At 40.0% G+C, this 21048-nt stretch overlaps 4 protein-coding genes across 5 annotated transcripts in view; 2 read left to right on the plus strand and 2 right to left on the minus strand.

Moving 5' to 3' along the window:
- Positions 1 to 1267: 1267 nt before the first annotated feature.
- LOC128859279 (chromobox protein homolog 1-like) lies at positions 1268 to 2759 on the plus strand. 2 transcript variants are annotated; one of them, XM_054096145.1, is made up of 4 exons: positions 1268 to 1371; positions 1615 to 1805; positions 1865 to 1985; positions 2074 to 2759. In XM_054096145.1, the coding sequence occupies exons 2-4, from the start codon at positions 1743 to 1745 to the stop codon at positions 2397 to 2399; spliced, it is 510 nt and encodes a 169-aa protein (XP_053952120.1). In that variant the 5' UTR covers positions 1268 to 1371; positions 1615 to 1742; the 3' UTR covers positions 2400 to 2759. The 2 variants fall into 2 exon arrangements, with proteins under 2 accessions (XP_053952120.1, XP_053952119.1); XM_054096144.1 differs by having other exon boundaries at positions 1269 to 1391.
- A 387-nt stretch (positions 2760 to 3146) lies between these two features.
- LOC128859277 (N-acetylglucosamine-6-sulfatase-like) lies at positions 3147 to 5210 on the minus strand. The gene is made up of 4 exons (XM_054096142.1): positions 4808 to 5210; positions 4233 to 4749; positions 3533 to 4176; positions 3147 to 3482 (listed from the first exon to the last, which is right to left on the minus strand). Exons 1-4 carry the CDS (start codon positions 5018 to 5020, stop codon positions 3330 to 3332), a joined length of 1527 nt encoding a protein of 508 aa, XP_053952117.1. The 5' UTR covers positions 5021 to 5210; the 3' UTR covers positions 3147 to 3329.
- A 309-nt stretch (positions 5211 to 5519) lies between these two features.
- LOC128859278 (transmembrane emp24 domain-containing protein 2) lies at positions 5520 to 6677 on the minus strand. The gene is made up of 3 exons (XM_054096143.1): positions 6398 to 6677; positions 5985 to 6319; positions 5520 to 5919 (listed from the first exon to the last, which is right to left on the minus strand). The coding sequence occupies exons 1-3, from the start codon at positions 6534 to 6536 to the stop codon at positions 5770 to 5772; spliced, it is 624 nt and encodes a 207-aa protein (XP_053952118.1). The 5' UTR covers positions 6537 to 6677; the 3' UTR covers positions 5520 to 5769.
- Positions 6678 to 19050: 12373 nt separating this feature from the next.
- The window catches only part of LOC128859280 (TWiK family of potassium channels protein 7), a 158340-nt gene continuing 156342 nt past the window's right edge, over positions 19051 to 21048 (plus strand). The window contains exon 1 of the mRNA XM_054096146.1: positions 19051 to 19814. The gene's annotated coding sequence lies outside the window, so the exon portion shown is untranslated. The remainder of the gene's footprint in view (positions 19815 to 21048) is intronic.

The following is a 21048-nucleotide window of genomic DNA, read 5'->3' on the forward strand; positions in this document are numbered from 1 at the left end:
TTATTAGCTATCAAAAAGCAGAAACATTGTAAGGCAAACTAATCGTGTCAGATTACGGGAACGTTGACGGAAATAGATTGTTGAGTCAGAAAATATGAATCGGTTTCTGAAATGAACTGCAAGACCGTAATATGGCTTGCCGTGAGATTGGAACATTCATGACCATTAGTCCCCCTTCCTATTCAATATTGTCCGCCCAAGAAACATATAAGTCAGACTTTAAGCAATTAAAACAAGGCCAATTAACAAGTCCCACAAATAAAAAGTAAAAGCGAAATCCACGTTTTTCGATCCCTCGCCTGAAGAAGCGACTGATATGATATGAATGCTGTTGTGTTGGAAACGTTGGGATACTTTTTCAAAAATATCTCGAAATATATACACAATTGCATTGATCTAATAACAGGTTCTCCTATAGCTAGATTACCTTCTTTTTCGAGCTTAACTCTCAATTATGAAATAATCTTAGAAAATAAGAATACTTTTTTCAGTGCATCTCTGAGTTATCGATTATTTTTGCTATAAATGTAAGGAGAAGTGTCAAAGTAAAATCAAAATAAAATGACCGCCGGCAAAGAAAAGAGATTTGTGGACACACTTCTAATAAAATTTGTGTAAGATATTACTAATTATGCATTTATATTACAGATAAAAGCGTGTGTCCATAGACGCTTTGGCCTATTATTGCTTATTTTAAAAAGCAATATCGAATTTCGCATGCATATTGCTGCCATAATTTTTTGTGACCTCAGTTGACGTCATTTACGGCGTCTCTCCAAATGTCTGTCACTAGCAGCAAATTACGCAATTATGTTAACTCTTGCTTCTTTTTGCCTTTTCTTCATATCGTTAATAATAATTAAACAAACCAAACATACTAAAATATTCCACCAAACCAATTTCTATGAAGAAAAACATATCAAAACATTCATAACAACTGATTGTCAGTTTAGCAGCTAATCTGCCACATTAATTAATTTTTGTGGATTTATTGGTAATTAAAAAAATGTTAACGTACTTTTAATAGGAAATATTTTGATAAATATGAAGAATTTTGGAGGCAGGAACACTCGTATCTGATCCCATATTTTAGATCTGTAGTCTTTCTGTTACTTTCAAAATAGAATTATTTAGTATAGCGTGCTAAAAGTATAGTTATTTAGGAAAGCCTCTGAAAGAATTACATATCAGTGTTACGTCCTAGTCATTACGTTTTTGTTTTGTCTATGTTTCACATTTGCTAAAAAGCGCCTATTTCAACAAACACAGCTAACTTCAAGTTAGAAAAACGGAATTTAAGAAAAGGATAGTGAAAAAGACGCACTCAAATAGCGATTTGGAAATTTTTGTGCGAAAACCTGCCTATTTCTTGTAAGAAATATATAGAAGAGGTGAAAAAATACATTTGAAATGAAATACAGTTACCGTTCCTTAGAAACATAAGATAACCCTTTACCGCATGGTCATATGTAATATCCATGTAGAATGCGTTTGGTTGGCGATTACGGTGCTGCCGCTTCGTGTTTCTATAGCGAATGGGACTGGATTGTATTTTTAAAATTTTAACAGAGCATGTAAGAAGAGGTCTTAAAAATAATACTTTTTACTTTTTAGAAGTAGGTGTCTGTAAAAGAAACATTCACTTTTTAATAGAAAGTGAATTTTGTCAAAGCACGTTAATTCGGTAAGGCAAGTGTAATAGCATCGGCAGCATCAAAATCGCCAGCAACGACAACAACACTATGTCCGAGGCGGGCGAGTACTCTGTGGAACGCATTGAGGATAAGCGTATTTGCAATGGCAGAGTAAGCTGACCCAGTAACAAGGCAATAAAAAAAATAATAATAATTTGTGTACTTTGTAGACCGAGTACTTTTTAAAATGGAAAGGATACCCGCGCAGCGAAAATTCATGGGAACCCGTAGAGAACCTTGATTGCCCTGATCTGATCGCAGCATTCGAGGAGTCACTGAAAACAAAAAAAGGTAAGGGGTTTTATTTACCAAGAGTAGATATAATTGAGTGAACAGCAGTTTTTACATAAATGTCTTACTTTTTATTCAACTGCAATAGAGAGCAAAAAACGCTCTTCCACAACACCAGTAAATGATACAAAAGTCAAACGAAAAACTGTTGAAGAAGAGAGAGAAAACCGCCGCACAATGGGCTTCGATAGAGGTCTAGAGCCATCTAAAATACTTGGAGCTACCGATTCGTCAGGTGAACTGATGTTTCTCATGAAATGGAAGGGCAGCGACGAAGCCGACTTGGTGCCGGCAAAGCAGGCCAATGTAAAATGCCCACAAATAGTCATACAATTCTATGAGGAGCGTCTCACTTGGCACACGGCTAATGCAGAGGAGGATAAAAATTCCACTAGCAAAGAACCGACCGAGTAAGACAGCAGTGTAAGAACAAGTTAAGTGCAAACGGCGGAGAAAGTAATATGAAATGCAAAATCAAATAATCTAGGTACTGCAATGGAATATTCAGGATGCACCTTAACTGAAGAAATTGCAATACGAATAACAAGGCGCGAAAGCGCCAAAAATCAATACAGATGTAGTGTTAAAATAAAAATAAGATTTTTTTTTTTTAATGAAATAAAACAAAACTTTCGAGCTGCAATTTAATTAAAAATACATACTGATATGTAGTAATTTCCTCGATTTTTTCTAAACGAGCTCATATAGTAATGTACTTTTTTAATTAGCTACGGCGAAATTTGAATCAAAAATATAAATTGAGTTGGTACTTTATCTTTTTCTATTTCTTTTTATAACGATAACCTTCAGAAATATGGTTTTAAAAACCTAAAGTAATGAATACAAGTATATCCATGAACCATTAAATTTAAATACAATTAATTTAAATATTAAAAATAAAGTTCAGTTTATAAGGACCTAAATAAAATGATGTGAGATAATAAATCCCGTGAGGCGAAGTCCAACATAAATATTACAATTAATAAAATTACATAATTTTAATCAAATTGTTTATTGTTTTATGGTCAACCGTGAGCGAAGCAGTGTGCGCCAGGATAAATACTTGGGCAAAGAAACAACGTCTAAAAATTGCAAAAACGTAAAAAATTCACTAGCTAATTGACTATTATCATCCTTTCGCCCCTAATTTAAATTTGAAAATTTGGTTCTTTATAACATTAGTTTTTCCGTTTATTTGAGCGATTGCAACTGAAATTTTAAATGGGGTAGGTTTTTTACTAAAGTACATTCTTATTGTCTTTTGAAACCATTACATATTCTAAGAAAATATTGTATTTAATCACAATTCGAGATCATTCTACGTATCCCTTCAGTGCTGATACTTTAAATGTTAATATCATTGCAACTGCTCCCTGCGCAGCGCGTCAAATTGGCCAACGCCAAACCATAAAAGGCATGTTCAATGGGCAGCAGATCATAGCCGATATTGTTTATTTGGTGCGGATCGTCGATAACGTTATACGCTTCCACGAAATTCTAAAGCAAATAATAAATTATAGATGCCTACCATTTTGGATGCTACTCACCTCCTTATCATCAAATTCGCAATATAATCGATCTGTTGTGCCCCTAAAATGCCTCACACAGGCGTATGTATTATTCCAAGCATCTTGGCAGTGGCAATCTGCCTCTGGTGTGCATTGCGATAAGCGATCCGCCCGTGACCATGGGCAGCCTGCATTGTAAGTGTTGGTGTTACCTTCTCCCCAATACTGCACTAGCAAGCTGCGCCGATATTCTCTTATCCATTTACCTTCGCTTAAATTTTGCAACCCCACTTGGATGGGCAGGCCATCCATTTCCGTATGCGCATGCAGTCCCGTCCATTGCAATATTGTTGGCAATAAGTCAAGCAGCAGGGTTGGTTGTGGCACAAAGGCGCCTATTGGTATGTCAGGTCCACGCAAAAGCAGCGGCACGCGTATATCGGTCTCATAAGGCTGGCGTTTGTCCCAGGGTTGGGCATTTTGGCCCATATGATACCCATTATCCGATGTGTAAATGATGTAAGTTTTGTCCAATTGTTGCTGCTCCTCTAACATCTCAACAATTGCCGCTACCATTTCGTCTACAGCTAATAGGGTTTCCCAACGTTGCTGATAGAAATTATCAAGTAATTTGATGGTCTCACTGGGCATAGATCGTGTGGCGGCCACAAGCCAATGCTTCTCTATAAATATTATTAATAAATAAATTTTATTAACAACGAACCCCGATAGCGCTCACCTTGTGGTAGAGGTACGCGGTTGAAGTTGGGCGTGCGCAAAGCCTTGAGGTTCGCGAAAGCACCACGATGTCGCTCGGCCGGTGTATAGGGCGCATGCGGTGCCGGTGGAGCGACCATGGCGAAAAAAGGTTGCTGCTTATTGCGCGCTTTCAAAAAACCCAACGTTTTATCGCGCAGTAGATCAGTTAAATAAGTGTCCGTGTAGCTAACATTGTGTTCGTTTTCACGCAGCGTATAATTGTAGTAACGTGAATTGCCATGCAAGCCGTAGAATTGCGTCCAACCCGGCGGTACGCGTTCCCCTTGAAACTCATTCAAGTATTTACCGGCAAAGAAGGTCTCGTAGCCACCATCAGCCTGCAACAGCACAGGCAAGGCTAGTGGTTCAATTTGTGTGCGCCAACGGTGACCGTTACAACCGCCACTTATCGAGTTATTGGTAGTGCCGTGATTATGTGCGTACATCCCGGAGAACAGACTAGCGCGCGAAGGGCAGCAAAGTGGCGAACTTGTGTACTAATCAGACAACAAAGTTTTACTCTAAAATATATTTTTTATCATACTCCATACCCACCGCATGGCCGAATGTAGCGCCAGCATTACCAATAAGCTGCTGCACATGCCGCAGCGGTGTCATACCTTCCAAAGTCAGGTCTTGGTCATCGCTTAGTATTAGCAGAATGTTTGGTTTTGTATTTACCTCGCCGGCTTTGGCAGGCGTCAAGGACACCAGCAGTATGTAAATGACAATAGTCAAGGTCAGCATTGAGAACTGTGTGCGCTGCATAGCGACTTCTCTTCTTTGCCTAGGATTGCTTTAAATACTTGCGACGATTTAGACAACCTTTGAATTTTAATCGTTTTCTTTGGCGTTAATTTTTTAACTGCATCCAATTCAAGTCGTAATATATCTATACTGTTTAAATGCTATATTAATGGATTGGCAAAACAAAGCCAAAAGCAAGAGTAGTATGACATTCAAATATAAGAGGAAAGCTTCTTCAAAAGAGAGTGCTGTATGAAAGAGATTTGAAACCGAAAGTTGCCAGATGAACGCAAATTATTTGACGACGATAATTTCTCCAAAAATATTTTTTACCAGAAAGAGAAATAGAAGAACGCAGTTATTCAAAATTTCATCGATTTTATGACGCTTTAACATTTTTGCAGATGTTTAGTTATTTCCATACTCATATAGTTTTAAAATTTTCAATACTGACGAGGCCCCGTAACGGCGATTTCTTTAATCTAACCATACCACATTATCCCCATTATATAAAAAGAAGTTTTTATAAGTCTTAAATTTATTTTGTCTAAAAAGTTTACGGAGTTACATATTTTATTCAAGTAAGAATGTGGCAAATTTAAGTTTGACATTTGAGAAAACCGCATTGTGTAGAGGATGAATTTGTTGAAATTCCCACGACCATGCAGGAATATAAGTTTTTTTACAACAAAATGGCAAACTAAAATGTTTGTTATTAGAGGTAAAGTGCAACGCTTTCCGCCACCGCCGATTAGACAGTCAAAATCAATTTATACAACACGTTTTACTTCGAAGAAGCGTTTCAGGTAGTACACTTGCCCGATGGTCATTAACACTAACACCAGCGCCTCGAAAGTTGACCACAAGACAACACGCGAGTTGGTACTCTCGTTAATTGAGCGATGGATTTTGTCACGCACCTGGAAAACATTATTGAACTCATTTGAAACATGACCACTTAAAATTGTCTAATTATTGCACTTACATGCATGTATTCTTGCTCATGCTTGACACCCGTCAGCGTGCCTGACAATTGCTGAATCATATCCTCCAATTTGGTGTGACCCACCTCTTCTTCGCTGGGCGCACCCGCTGCTCGATGCTGTGATTCGCTTACCTCGATCGAGAACATGACCAATTTTGGTGTCATGCTGCTGCGCTCATTGTTGAAGCAAGCACGATAAATACCTGTTGAGACGGCGGAAAAAGTATATTTCCCAGAAGATTCTTTTTCACTCTCATGTATAATATTATCATCTGGCCCAGTTATTTTGATGTCAATATCGAGGAAGCCGCCTTCGATTACTTCGAATGTAACTCCTGCAGATAGAGTTTAAATTTTTATTTTAGCACTGGATGTGTTTAGATTGAGACTGTGGAAAATCAAAAATTATTTACCGAATTTGGTACCGCCTTCCACCTTCTCGAAGAAGCACTCTTCATTGTGTGCGTCAACCGTCACAATGAAGGCCTCGCTGGCACGCAGAAATTGCAGTACAATTAGCGCACACAAAGTGCCGAAAGTTTTGCAGTTCATAATCCTTTCGTAATATACAACACCAAATTGTAATTATTTAATCTATAAATTAAGAAAACTCTTTAAGATTTTTCGCTTGCAACAAATACTAACTCAGAGGGGCCACGTATAAAAGCACCTATACGGCAGAAGAAGTAGAAAAAACATAGCAAATGTCAAAATGACGTGAGTTGTTAAGAGTTAAGTGGGTAGCACTGTCGTCGAATGGTGTGTCGAAATAGAACTACTTGTGGTTAGAAATGAAATTTGATAAATATGTAACTATCACGAAAAAATAAATAAATAAAAAAATACAAGTACTTGAGATAATATCTTCATATATTTTATTATTGAAATTTTATTTAGCTTCGTCATTTATGTAAAAATTCCCAAAGACAAATGTATGTTTAGAAAAACCAAATAAATATTTAAAAGTACTTCGACCTCATAAAATTGGCATACAAAATTGGGGATTATACAATATTTTTTGTATTTGACATTTACTATCTTTTGTAAAATAAGAGTTACATAAATACATTTTTTGACTGAGAATAATATTGAAATAAATGAACAATTTCAAAAATTTGTTTTGGGTCAATTTTATTATGGATTACAGGTGTGGGGAACGGCTAAAAAAACTCATAGAGAAAAAATCCAACGACAGCAATCAAAGATTCTTCACGTACACGAAAAATAATGACATCCACAGGACTTTTAATATAGCAAGAGTAGACGAAGAAATCAAAGAGATAACAACAAGGCACTTTGAAAAAATACGCACACACAGTAATGCAGAAATTAACAAACTTCTTGAAAGGGAAAGAAACGGGAAAAGGCGTTTAAAGAGAACCCGACCAAGCGACCTAGTATGATAAATGCTAAAAAACCATAAATATGTAAAAAAAAATAATTAAAAATAGTTGTAAAATGTAATCATGTAAAGTGAAACTTGTATTGTATTATTGTAATATATATTATTTAATTGCTATTATGCCCACTTTGGATCACAAATCATCGACGTTATTTCCTGACGCCATTAACGAGGAATCGAAAAATGAAAAGACACAACCCTTGCATTTCATCCTCTGATTTGAGCCTGGATCTCAAAAGATGACTGACGAATGCCGACCAGTCACATAGTTCGCGGACCATCTCTTCAGTCTCGACGGGAGTGTCGACTGTTGAATATCGTCTAGTAGTGTGGAGCGGCCGAATGTATTGAAAGATTTCGACAAGTCCAACGCTACTAGGACAGTCCTATAGCAGCAGTTTTGTTAAATCCGCGATTGACATGGCTGGTTTCTGGCGATAAGTGCAGTGGTGGTACTGTGCATTCTGCGGAGCCATTCGGATGCATAGCTGGTGTCAGGTGATTCTTGTAGAGTGGGGTAGAGGGACTCAAGTGTCTTCAATCTTGGTGAAAGGTGAGTTATTGGACGATAGGACTCCCCTTAGTTGGCGGGTTTCCCAGGTTTCATTTCCCTTCTCTCCACTCTCCAAACTATGAGAGTGGCCATGGGCAAATTGAAGACGGTTGTGAGACATCCTACTCCCAATGGACCTAGGTTTTTCAGTATCAGCATGTTAAGTCCATCAGGAACTATGGTTTTTGAAGGTTTTGCTTCCTTCATGACTACCTGAACGTCATCAACCATAGAGAGAGTAAGTGGCGTAGAGTTGTTCAACAGCTTGTGTAACCTTCTGGTTGGACTTATCGACCGGAGGATGCAGAATAATTTTGAGGTTCGACGAAGTCCAAGAACTAAAGGTCATTACCACTTTGTGCTTTTTCGGCTTCGATAGAGACTATACGGTGGACCAGAGCTTCCTCACACCAGAGATGAAGTTGCAGGCCTTCAAGTGCTATGTTGTTGTTGTTGTAGCAGTACCTTTGCCCTGTCAGTGTAGTGTAATCACCGGTCGTCTTCGTCTAGCTCATCTAACGGTAGCCCCAGGAAACTACCTGTTTCTACGGGTTGGGTCCAGAGGGGCAGAGGTGTTAGATGAGTGGGTTTGATGGGGCATGTGAAAAGGTGGTTAGTGTCGTGCGGGGTGCCTTCACATGCCGGACATATGTTTAGTATGTCGGGGTCGATTCTGGATAGGTAGGAGTTTAACCTGCTACAGTATCCAGAACGTAATTGTGCCAAGGTTACGCGCGACTCTCGGGGAAGTTGGAACTCTTCGTCTGCAATTGGTGGTGGTTGGACTCCGATAACGGCATTCGGAGGTCGGGAGCTTAAGAAGGTGGTAAGGGTGGAGTGGTCTGTCTGTTTTGTCTAGGATCTCGTCCACGTAATTTAGGAAGTGCCTCCTGATGTGCCTGGGAGGTGACTCAGGCTCAAGCAGGTGTCTGCATGGGTGAGGCCTACGGTGACACCAGTCTATCTGCTCTGCCAATAGCTGTCCCCTACGATTATTTGGCACGCTTGAATGCCAAAGATCGTGATGCGCATTAAAGTCACCTACTACCAATCGGTTTTTTCCCCTGATGAGCGCACCTATATCAGGGAGATATCCTGCCGGGCAGCAAGTGATAGGGGGTATATAGATATTATGAATTTCGAGCTCGGCATCGCCTGACCGGACAGCTATACCTTGACATTCTAAGGTGCTGTCCCTGCGGTCGGTGCCTTCATCGATGAGACGATACTGCACTGTATGGTGGACTATGAACGCTAGGCCACCACCGTTGTCTCGCTTTATGCACGTTGTAGCCGTCCCTGGTAATCAGGGAGGAGCTAGCGTGCAGTTTTGTCTCTTGGACCGCAGCTATCTTGATACCATACCGGCTCATGAAGTCGACTATTTTGTCAATCTTGCTAGTGAGTCCGTTGCAGTTCAGTTGTAATAGCTTGAAACTTCGCGGGAGTGTAATCGTAACTCGGGGGGTGAGGGATGTGTGATGTCATTTGTCTACGTTGGTCCTGTTGTGCGTTCCGCAAAATTTGTTGTGGCCTGACGTTGACGGGCGGCCGCGACACTGGGGGCGGTTGCGGGCGCAGAGCTCTGAGGACCACTCCCTGTAAGTCTTAAGGCCTGAGCAGGTCTTAAGATGGCACCACCCGTTGCACTTATTACACCCAACCGAGGTGGAGTTCGGGTGGAGCAGACAGGGCTAGTTTACTGGGGCGGCAGCCCTTGGTCGGGAAAAACCCGAGTCATTCCGGTAACGTAGAATCGGCTGCCACGGGATAGCAATTTCCAAGTGCTTTGTTCATTCGGTCCGCTTATGCTGGGTGGCCAGATCCCGAATGTCCAAGTTGAGATCTCTTATTCGGGGATTCCCGGGATCGGCTTGGTGTAGGAGGTCACGCTCGTTAGCTAGAACGGCTGCTTCTGCAGGGTTAATTCCACAAAGCCGGCCCGATTGGCTTTGTTAAAGGTAACTGTAGACGACGGCAGTTTGACGCGGCTGAATTCCCTTTTGTCCAGCTCTGGTGCAGTAAATAAGGAATCGTTTATTTACTGTTTGGAAAGGCTGAAAACTTTATTTTATTTATTAATAAGTTTACAATTGATATGTGAAAATATTTTATGTTACATGTTTCTTACAATCGTTTATACGCGCGTCCATGCGCTTTCGCCAACGTCTAGAATTAAAAAGAAGGCTTGCTTCTCTTTGACAGCTGTTGATTGGCGAATGAGAAAAACAGAGAGGTGAGAAAATGCGAAATGGGTTGCCAAAGTAACCTTTCGCAACACCCGCCTTCGTAAATCTTATGCGGTTTTATGCATGACGTTTACCCCACGTTTTTCAACCTCGACGTCCAATTTCGCCAACTTTACTATCGGTCGCGTACATAATCCATTTACTGTCTTGACTACTGCGCTACGAGCTTGGCCATCTTTACCAAAATTCATATCTATTACTACTCCTTTCGGCCACGAATTTCTCTTGGAGTTTTCGTCTACGATGACCACCACGTCGTTCAGTTTGATTGGGTTTGCTGGTGGCTGATACCACTTTGCACGTCTGGTAAGACAGGGGAGATACTCCTTAACCCAGGGTCTCCAAAATTGGTCAGCCAACTGGCTAGAAATTTTAAAGTTTTGCCGTAGTGCCGATCCAGAGTTGGTATTATCTGTTAGTTCTCGAATACCACTAGAGTGTCCCGTCAGAAAGTGGTTTGGCGTAAGAGCTTCATCTTCGGCTGAATCAAGCGGCACGTAGGTAAGTGGCCTTGAATTTAAAATGTTTTCGAAGTCGATTTCAATGTGAACTGCGCGGGTGTTAAGGCATGTGAATAAAGCACCCCACCGCTTTTCACGCCTGCGGCCAATTACAACATCCGTAGGTCCGAAATAATCCACCCCTGTAAAGGTGAACGGCCTGGTAAAAGGTGACACACGTTCCATTGGCAGATCTCCCATTTGAGGAGGTTGTGGAGAAGCCCTACGGTTCCGGCAGGTTTGACATTTTGCAGCACATTCTTTACCAGCCTTCTCAAGGCGGAGATGCAGAACTTTTGCCTCATCTCGTTGACGACGATCTCGTTGTGATGGTGGTGAAATTTCCTGTGATAGAAATCGACGAGTAGTCGCGTTACGTCGTGCTTGCGTGGCAGAATTATTGGATGCTTGACATTAATGGCAACACCCGCAGCAGCATCAATTCTACCTTTTACTCGCAGCAGGCCAATCTGGTATGGGGAGAACTTCAAAAGAAAAGATTTTCGATTGATTTCCTCACCATTACGCAGACGACAAATATTGTCATGGAACACTTCGCTTTGACAATTAAGCATAATTGCAAGCTCTGCTGTATCTATGTTGCCTGGGTTGAGTAGCTTTTGAAGAAACTGAGAACTAGGCTTTCCCTTCGTTACCAATCGTAGAAAACGTTAAACAAATCGATGCGCACTGCGAAGCTTCACCCATGTACTAAATCTTTTTACATCCGGAGTTATTTCTGCGGTCGTATCCAATGAGTTGTTAGCGAAATCCATATGCTGTATAACCTCAACTGTCTCTTCGTCATCATCTGGAAATTGTATAATTGGCCAGCTTGAACAAGCGTAGGTTATCGTCGAATTCTCGGTTGCTGCTCCATTTAGTTCCTTCGTCCGCAATATTCTCACCAGATGGCAGCCACCTCCATACCCTAATAGCAGAACTCTCGAGGATCTCTGCGATTCAGCGCCACAAATTGATGGTATTTTCTTGTGCTCGAAAGCAGCCAAAACAACACATTTTTGGAGTCTGTCCAGAATACTCTGCGATTTACTGTAATGGACAGTTCCTAGCTAAGAACATTTGCCAGCCTAAGTCCCAAAACAGCAGCTAACAGCTCCAGCCTGGGTATGGAAGTGGGCTTCAATGGCGCAACGCGAGTTTTCGAAGCCAAAAGTGAACAGGATATTTGCGAGCCTACTTCTGACCGGATGTAGACCACCGCAGCGTAGGCTTTTATGCTTGCATCTACAAAAATGTGCAACTGATTCTTTTGGTTTTCGCTGGCAAGTGAAAGGCAACGGGGAATTTTTATGCCGTTGTTCGCAGGAATGCGTTTTACCCAACGAAACCAGTTGCAACGTTCTTCTTCTTTAATCGGTTCATCCCAACCTACTCCGGAGCGCCAGACATCTTGTAAAATAATTTTTGCCTGTACAATGACAAAACCGAGCAAACCCATAGGATCGAAAATCGTCATTATTGTGCGAAAAATTTGTCCTTTGGAAAATTTTCAATGTATGTTAACTCATCCGAAACTGGCAGCCACCACATCCCTAGTACCTCTTCTATAACGGCTTCTGGCTATTCAAAACATTTGGCGGCTGGAACGTCGTCAGCATCTAATGAAAATAGTACGTGTTTGGAATTAGATTTCCAGTTTCTCATTTGGAATCCGCCCTCCTGATGAACCCAACGAAATTTAGTTGCTAGACGAGCCAATTCATCTTCAGAGAGTCTGCACTCTGAAGCCAGTCGTCAACAAATGTGTTACTAACGATGGCTCGTTCGGCGTCGGGATGAAGATCAGCAAATCGTTGAGCGTTCCGATTTTGTATGTAGTTCGCCGCGACCACGAAGCGCCGAATGTCATAACCCTCATCCCGTAGATATCATAGTCGCGAGACGAGCCATCGTTTCGCCAAAGAAATTTTTGCGCCACTTGATCTTCTTTTATAATTTTAATCTGGTGGAACATTTCGCGTATATGTCCACAACCTGCGAAACGTCGTTCGCGAAATCAGAGCAGTACCCCCAATAGAGACTTTAGTAGATCGGGTCCTTTCAGCAACATATCATTGAGCCCGACACCCTTTACCCTTGCTGCAGCATCCCAAACCAATCGAGCTTTATTTTTATTGGCATTGAGAACAGTAAATATAGGGAGATACCAAGACCTAGCGCTATATTTTATTTCGTTTTTGTTCAACTTACGTACGCTCTTGCTTTATTATAGAGTCGAATCGGCAGACCCTTAATGTGTGCGTGCTTACTAATCGTAGAGCTGAACAGCGACTGCTGAGGAAGTAGTAGATTAGCAACGGTTCGAACGTTTCGAAGCCTGTATTTTTGAGAGGGTAATGTAATCGGTGAAACATAAAGATTAACAAATTTGGAATTTGCCTCATTTTGAGTAATTTCTCCCGTCCAACGCAAGTACAACGATTCAACTGGCCCATCTAAATCAAGCTCGTTCGCCAATTGAGACTCAATTAGCGTACAGGAGGCTCCTTCGTCGATAAGGGCGAATGTACATATTGCTTTGGTACCGTTATGTAAAATAACCTCCACATACCTGAAAAGCGCCCTTTGCGTTTCTTTATCAGCTGCTGTGCCCAACTCGTGGTATAATGTTGCTTGTTGTTGTTTTCTACGCCACAGCACCTTTTCGAATTACATCGACGAATGAAATGACTTTTGAAGCAGCGTAAACAGAGTTTATTTTCATGTACAAATTGCCGATGTCTGGATGGAAGTGACCTGGCTAGCGCACATGGCTAGATCGAAAAGCCAATCATCGAATGCAGCAATATCAGCGCGTCTCAGGGACATACATTGCTGACCCCAACTCAACCTTTGGTTATATGGCAGTTTAGCTACCAGCTCGTTTAATAGCACTGGATCATTTAGATAATCGTTTAGACCGACCGCCTGCATTGTAGCGCGATAATTTTGTACCGCTAATGAAAATGTTACTAAGGTTTCTAATCCGCACCGTATGGTAGACTGCTCCTGTAAAGGTTGGCAGATCTTTGGAAAGCACTTGGCGACTAGCTATATGCGCCGCAGTCAAATTTAGGTCGGCTGTCGTAGAGTAACTATACGGATTAGTAACGGTCGGATACCCTCCATAAGGCATATTTAAGTTAGGGTTAACATTTGGGTGTGAAAATCCTGAAGCAACCGATGTTGGCAAACTGTAGAAATTGTGCATTGATGTATATGCAGAAAAGGGTTCAGATGAAGATATAGCCAAGACTGCATTGCTGTTTGAGGTTAAGTTGGGCAGCATGGTCGTCATGTCGTTCGTAGTCGAAGTATACGGAAATGTCATCACGTTAGGTTAGGGACGACATTGAACGTGGTCGATGGAATGTGTGTTCCCGTTATACCTGCAGTTTGGTTGCATTGCAGTTCTATTGGTTGTGGAACTCCATGTGCGTATGGCTGTGCTGTACTGTAAAAGTGTGTAGCCCTAATCCCGGAGCTGCCTGAAGTGCAGGGTGGTGCAAATGGTCTGTTTTACGAACTGGTGTAGATGCGTGTCGATCTGGCGCGGTGTCGGCAGTAGGCGTTTCGGTGCCAATTGTCACAGCATGGCCAGTTTTGTCAGCCTCATCTAATAAACCCTCGACTAGCAGCATCCGCGTTTCCCCGTGGCGATGCAGCTTTAGAAACATCCTCCATTTTTACAGCTTATTAAACGAAAATCTCTTTAAAGACGATTTTTTCAGATTGTTGACGACGGCAGTTTGACGCGGCTGAATTCCCTTTCATCTAGCTCTGGTGCAGTAAATAAGGAATCGTTTATTTACTGTTTGGAAAGGCTGAAAACTTTATTTTATTTATTAATAAGTTTACAATTGATATGTGAAAATATTTTATGTTACATGTTTCTTACAATCGTTTATACGCGCGTCCATGCCCTTTCGCCAACGTCTAGAATTAAAAAGAAGACTTGCTTCTCTTTGACAGCTGTTGATTGGCGAATGAGAAAAACAGAGAGGTGAGAAAATGCGAAATGGGTTGCCAAAGTAACCTTTCGCGACAGTAACGAAGGATCGTGATTCACGGAAACGAAGTCGGCAGGTCTCCCAATAGAGACGATGATGAGATGGCATAAGTCGCCAGGATATGCTATTGATCAGACCAGTGCTAGCAATTGTTATGTTACCCACTATCCTGGAAAGTCGAATCGTCTATCATCTCTGCCAGAAGCTGTGCCCTACGATCGTTTGGTGAGCAGAAAATTAGTGACTTCCTCCTTGTAACGTCAGAGATACAAAGGCAAAATATATGTACATATATACATATACAATATATGTATTGCTTCATTTTCTTATACAGAACTTTTTATTCCACCCTACTTTCTCCAAAAATTAATTTGGAAAATTTGCTTACCTTTCAATACAAATTTTTTCATCTTTAACGGTTATATTTTCTAGATTAAGGAATTTTTTCTTACTGATTTATTCGGAAGGGACTCTTTTAGAAGTCTACTATTAGAAATGGTCATTCATTCGCCTAACACGAATACGCGCCCGTGACCCCATTTTCTGCTGTAGCATCACAATTAAAATAACCAATTTGAAGCTTATTGCACCCTCAACAACAAACGATACACGTATCAGCTGTTGGCACACACACACAGAGAATTAGAATTATAGCGAAATCCAACACACTCATTCCGATAATAGAGTAGTGTATAGTGTGAATAGAAAATGACAAAAGAAGCAGAAGGGGAGAAATGGCCACAACGGGCGACTACTACGGTAGCTGCGCATTGACGGTTTTCTGTGGATGCAGCAAACGTTGATAACTGGTCCATGACATTTTTATGTGGAGTATCAGCGTTCATCCGGTTTGAGTGTTGACTGGAAAGTCTCCACCGCAAGGCAGAAGCGAGTGCCATATGCTGCATGTAAATGTGTATGTGTTCCAATACAGAACAACAGACTACAGCGGATACACTTCGCATGGCGAACATCCAGTGGCTGGCAGTCGTGGATATTCATTCAAGTTTGCTAGTCTTTAGAGAGGACCAAGAAAATATAAAAGAAACTGTAAATAAGATTTATATATTAAAAAAACTCTGAAAGCAAAGTGTATAGTGATGAAAGTTAAGGTGTGTATCGTAAAAAAGAGTGGTGTGCGAAAAGCCATAAAGCGGAAGTGAAAATTTAAATCATCAGAAATCAGAACATGCAAATTGTTTTTCGCAACTTTCCGTAATTTACGACCAGCTATTAAATTCGACTCTTGACATTTGACATTTAGTTGGAAAGCTTGCAGTTAAAGTGCTGCAGAAAGTGCGAAAGTCTGTGAAAAAATGTAAAATATAAATAATATCAGTGAAAGCGAATCCTTCACAGAATTCCGCCCACTTGCAATCCACTTGCGTGCCAGTTCATACGAAATACTTGTATTTGCACCAAAAATCGGAAATCGGAAATCGCAGCATCTGTGTGTAGTGGCGTAGCGCAGGTGTGTACTGAAGCGAAATCCTTATTAATTGCACACAATCACAACAATAAACCACAATGTGTATAGCAATAATAACACAAGCAACAACATTAATAACGTATAGTTAAACTCTATTAAGCATAACAAATAACTGCGGGTAAAATTGATTGCAGTCGTTGGATTAACGAACGCATTTGTTGTTGCTGCTACATACAATAAACGAGTAGTTGGAACGGCATAAGTGTGGTGCGCGTGAAGCATTTCTCTTCTTGCCATTGCGTGACTAGTGAGATTTGGGTGTGAAGCCCGCAAAATGCTGCTTCGAATTCCATTTACGTGTGCATTCACAGAAAATATGAATTATAAAAATGCAACGCCTGAAAAAGCATGAGATATACTAAAAAAATGCGAAAAGCATGCCACTGAAGTTAAGTGAAAAACGAAATTGCTGCGAAAAAAGTTAGGTTAAGTGTTGTGTACATAACTACTCGTATGCGCTGCAAAGGAAAGAATTGAGTCAATGAAGTGAAGCGAGCGAACGAGTGAATTGTAAATAAAAACGTTTAAAATGAAGTTAAACCAAGCAAGTGCAAAAGTTGAAACGTACAAAATGTAAAAAGTTGAAGCACAAAACAATATTACGCATCCGAAGCGAGTGGAAGTGTAGAGGAAGCAAATTTCTTCTGTACGCTTTACGTATCAACTTCCGGTGTGGTCGACCCTTTTCTTCCATTCCGCCTTCCCTTAGTCACCTGCTGGCGCGGTGCGCCTAGTGTTTGTGCTGCAATGGGTGCAATGCCATTAAAATGCATGAATTGGCAAAAACAAAGAGTTCGTAGGTGGTGAATTGTAAAAACAAAAGTGGATGAGAATAAAAACGAAAGCTTAGTACTATGTAGGAAAGGACAGTATGTGTCAAAGTGCTAGTGTTTTTTATGCGTAAAACTTGTGTGGGCATTTGACGCTGCAAATAATAGAAAATAGCTTGCAAGTTTAAAGGGGAAGCAAAAGTCGTACAATTATGCGCTGAAACTAAAGCTAACAAAAGTAAGTAAAAAAATATTTGAACTAAAAAATGGAAAACTGTGCACCATGGAGTGAGCGTAGGCCTCTGGCATTTGCATACCTTTGACAAATTGTTGCTGCAAAAGAAAAATATTTATAACTCAACGATTTCTGGGCGCAAAATTTATTAGTACTCGAGAGCTTCAGAAACTATTAGGAAATATCAAATGAGTTTGAGGAAAGTAAAAGAAAAAGAAATTAAAATCATGTATCGGAAAGACACACCTGTAAGAACTTGGAAAGACACACAAGACCGCTGTAACTTATGTGTGTATGTGTATGTTTGTTTATAAATTTGCAGATCAAATGAGATTTGGCAGAAGAATTAACAGTAATTTTTACATAATACTTTCAAAGCAACGCCTTTGTTAGCTTTACAAAAAAAAAAAATTATGTATGTATGTTTTTCACAAAACAGTTTTATTGGGCACATAGAAATTTTATTAAAAAAGTGATAGGGGGTGCCAATAGATGCGCATTGGTCCTAGTATTAATAAACCGGAAGAGTGAACTTTTTTCCACCGTTCAAAAGTTATTCACAGTAAATACATGAAATTAACTACATTTAGAGTTCAAATTTCACTTCTTTTCATACCTGGTAATATAATATATTTAAATATTGCCAATAACTCAAATATATTGTTAATAAAAAACTCCATTCAATTTTTCTATGTAACCCATAAACTAGGTAATTACCGGTTTTTCCAGGAATCAAACATATCGATTGAGAACTTCAGTTTATAGGATAAATATGTTAATGACAAAGTTCAATATCTCGAGTCGAAAGTTTTCGTTTTGAGTCTTTACAGAAATTAGCGGATGGGCTATTATTATTATTATTATTATTATTATTAGGCTACTGCGACCAAAAAAGAACTATTGTGCTAACGGATGAACTAAGTAAAGAAGAGAAAGAAATTAAAACACTTTACGGGCTTTATAGTGTCGGAAAATGCCAGACAAACTACTAGCTGAGGTCGTTCAATTCAATTTCCAAGTGCGTAACTGTGTTTACTGGTCATTGTACGATTGGTACACATGTAGAAATCTAGGTTTATCATTTAATTCCCATTGCAAAAGTTGTGTGGACCTTTCAGAGAGAGAAAGAGAGAAGGCGATTGTTGAGCATTTTCTCTGTAAATGTACGGGCTTGGCAGCTAGGACACTGGCTGCTCCTTTCTTATACAGCCTGGGGTATTGCTCCAACCTAAATTCCATCAACCCTCTATGTTACATTAACAGATCTGGTTGGCTGTAGATATCTGCTCGTTGGAGGTCTCAAAATGATATCAAAATGGGCCTTTAGTGCTACTTGGGGAGTGCCAGACTGGTACTTCAGCCATTCCACCTACCCACCTCCTAGTTGAGGTAGTACGAACTGAAGATGCTCCAACTCTCCAAAAATACCTTCAGAATGCTTAGAGCCATTGCCACAAGTCATTGAGGGCTGTGAAGTCAATTGCATAAGATCAGAATATAGTAGGACGAATTATTTCGCTTCTGCGACTTAATCCCAAAGAAATCGCTACTCTTGCTTTTCGAGTGCTACGCCAACTGGGAAAAGTTATTCGAAAAATACATCGCCTCGTTGTGGTCAGAGGCGTAGGATAGGTCCAATCCCCACGCCGGACATTTCCGTAAGAGAACTGGAAAAGTATCTATCTAGAAAATCTGTTCTGATTTTAGCTAAGGCTGGACAATTGCAGAGGAAGCAGTCCCTTTGTCTTTTTCCTATTTATTTGCAGCCACAGTAGCCTAGCTGTTTCATCACCGCCTGTTCATAGGGGCTTATCAGTTGTTATAAAGTATAGGAATATTATAGAAAAAAATCAGAGAATTATAGTCTAGAAGCTGGTTTATCATTAACCAACTCGTAAGAAAGGCTGCACATTATAAGCAATACTTAGGAGTGGCTATACAATTTTTAAGCAAAAATTATGTATTGTGTTAGAAAAATATATTTCAATGCATAATTTTTTTGTTTAAAAGACGCAACGTTTCGAAAATGTATTGAAACTGACCGTTCGCAGCGCGGGTAACGGCTCAACTCTTTTTATTGTCTCATACAGGTGGTGGCATCATTATAAGTTACAGTAACAGTAAATGAAAAAAATTCCAAAAACAAGCTGGAGTAAAAACAGTAAAGTGAGAACTTACAAACGGTGAGAAAGCCAACAATAAATAAACACAAAAGCTGTGCCATTTAGAAGGCCCACAAAAAAAGAGTTGTCAGCGCTGCGGAAAAATATGAGAACTTTACACCAACGAAACTGAATACGGGTACGGAAAAAGTTAGTATAATTATGTTCAACGTATTCACTGACACCCTTCTGCCAGTTACGTGGACTCATGTACATACATGCCATGCGACGCACAATCTAGTTACGCGTGCACGTCAAGGGACCGTGCAACAATAAAAGCCGAAACTTTCGTGTTGAACATGTGCAAGTTGGACATAAAATAAAGGATAAAAACAAATAAAAAATAATGTCGCACTACACCACTCATGTCACATCCGCTTTGAAAGTTATGTGCACACCTGTTGTTGGCCTAATTTGTATGTGGGGCGCGTGCAAATCATTGCGGCTGTAACTTCAGGTGAGTTAAAATAATGCAAACACATAAAGGGAAGGCTTAATGTTGGACCTTTATTTTATATGTGCGTTGATTGTTTTATATACCATTTCTTATTGTGGAATATTTTTACCAACAAGTTTGTATTATTTTTCTCTTTTTTATCGAATGACAGTGCAGGGAAAGTAACCGACGAGATTTCGTAGGAAGCCTTAAATATCAATTTGTGTAGCATTTAATTTTCTCCGTCATCACTTACTGCCGAATGTCATGTTCGGTGAGTTTCCACTTGTTATGTAGGTTAAATAATACGAATATTGGCGGGCTTCACTATAATCAATCTTCTTGTCAACAATGGCAAGTGTCAATTTCTACTTACAAATACAAGACTCCAACAAGAGCAAAAACAAGCAATCAAACAACCAATTCCACCAGGATTGACACTAATTTATGCATTGAAAATCGAGACGGCGCACAGAGTGTGTGGTGGGCGTAAGGCATGTAACGTACAAGAAACGCTATAAAAAAGGAAATGAAAATGTTAAGTATGTGCATTAAAAATGAGCAAACCCATGTAATGTTCCTTGGCGATTTATGGCAACGCAGCAGTAAACCAGGTCGTGTGTGTTTTCAAATAGGTGAAATGTGTGACGCGAGCTTGCCTTATATGATTGAAATGAAAATAAATGTAATAAAAAGAAAAACGAATGCGCGGGTTTTCTACGGAAGCCATGCGCTTCTCCTACTAATGGCTGCTTCCGTCATTTGCGTATTGGCAATCAATGCAAATTACTTCAGGATGTCGACTTGCGGCAAAGAAAGCCTATTGATAGTCAAACCCCGCTTATGCTAAATAGTTAAGAGAAAATAATATAATTGAAGTATAGTAGCTTATTGCCTGCAACACGACTTTTCTGTTGGCGCACTTAAATAATACGCAAAAGGCTAATCCAACGCAAATTTCTTCACGTAAAGGATAAGGAGTGAACGAAAAAGTTGTATTTGTGCATGCAGGTAGAAAAGGCAAATGGAAGGTAGATTAATTCAGAGCAATTCATTCGCTGTGTGACAGCTTAGGAGGAAAATCGTAATGAAACAGGTTCTTAACCTTGCGTGGAAGTTTATTATACAGCTTTTCTGTAAGTGAATCCATTTTCTTAAAAAAGTCAGTCAGAATGCTTTGAGGAAGTGGGTCTTCTTATTTTTTATGCTAGAAGGAGAGTTTTAATATATATTTTTTAATATTTGTTTGCTGCAT

This window comes from Anastrepha ludens, chromosome 3 (assembly GCF_028408465.1).
Source record: "Anastrepha ludens isolate Willacy chromosome 3, idAnaLude1.1, whole genome shotgun sequence".
Lineage (NCBI taxonomy): Eukaryota > Metazoa > Arthropoda > Insecta > Diptera > Tephritidae > Anastrepha > Anastrepha ludens.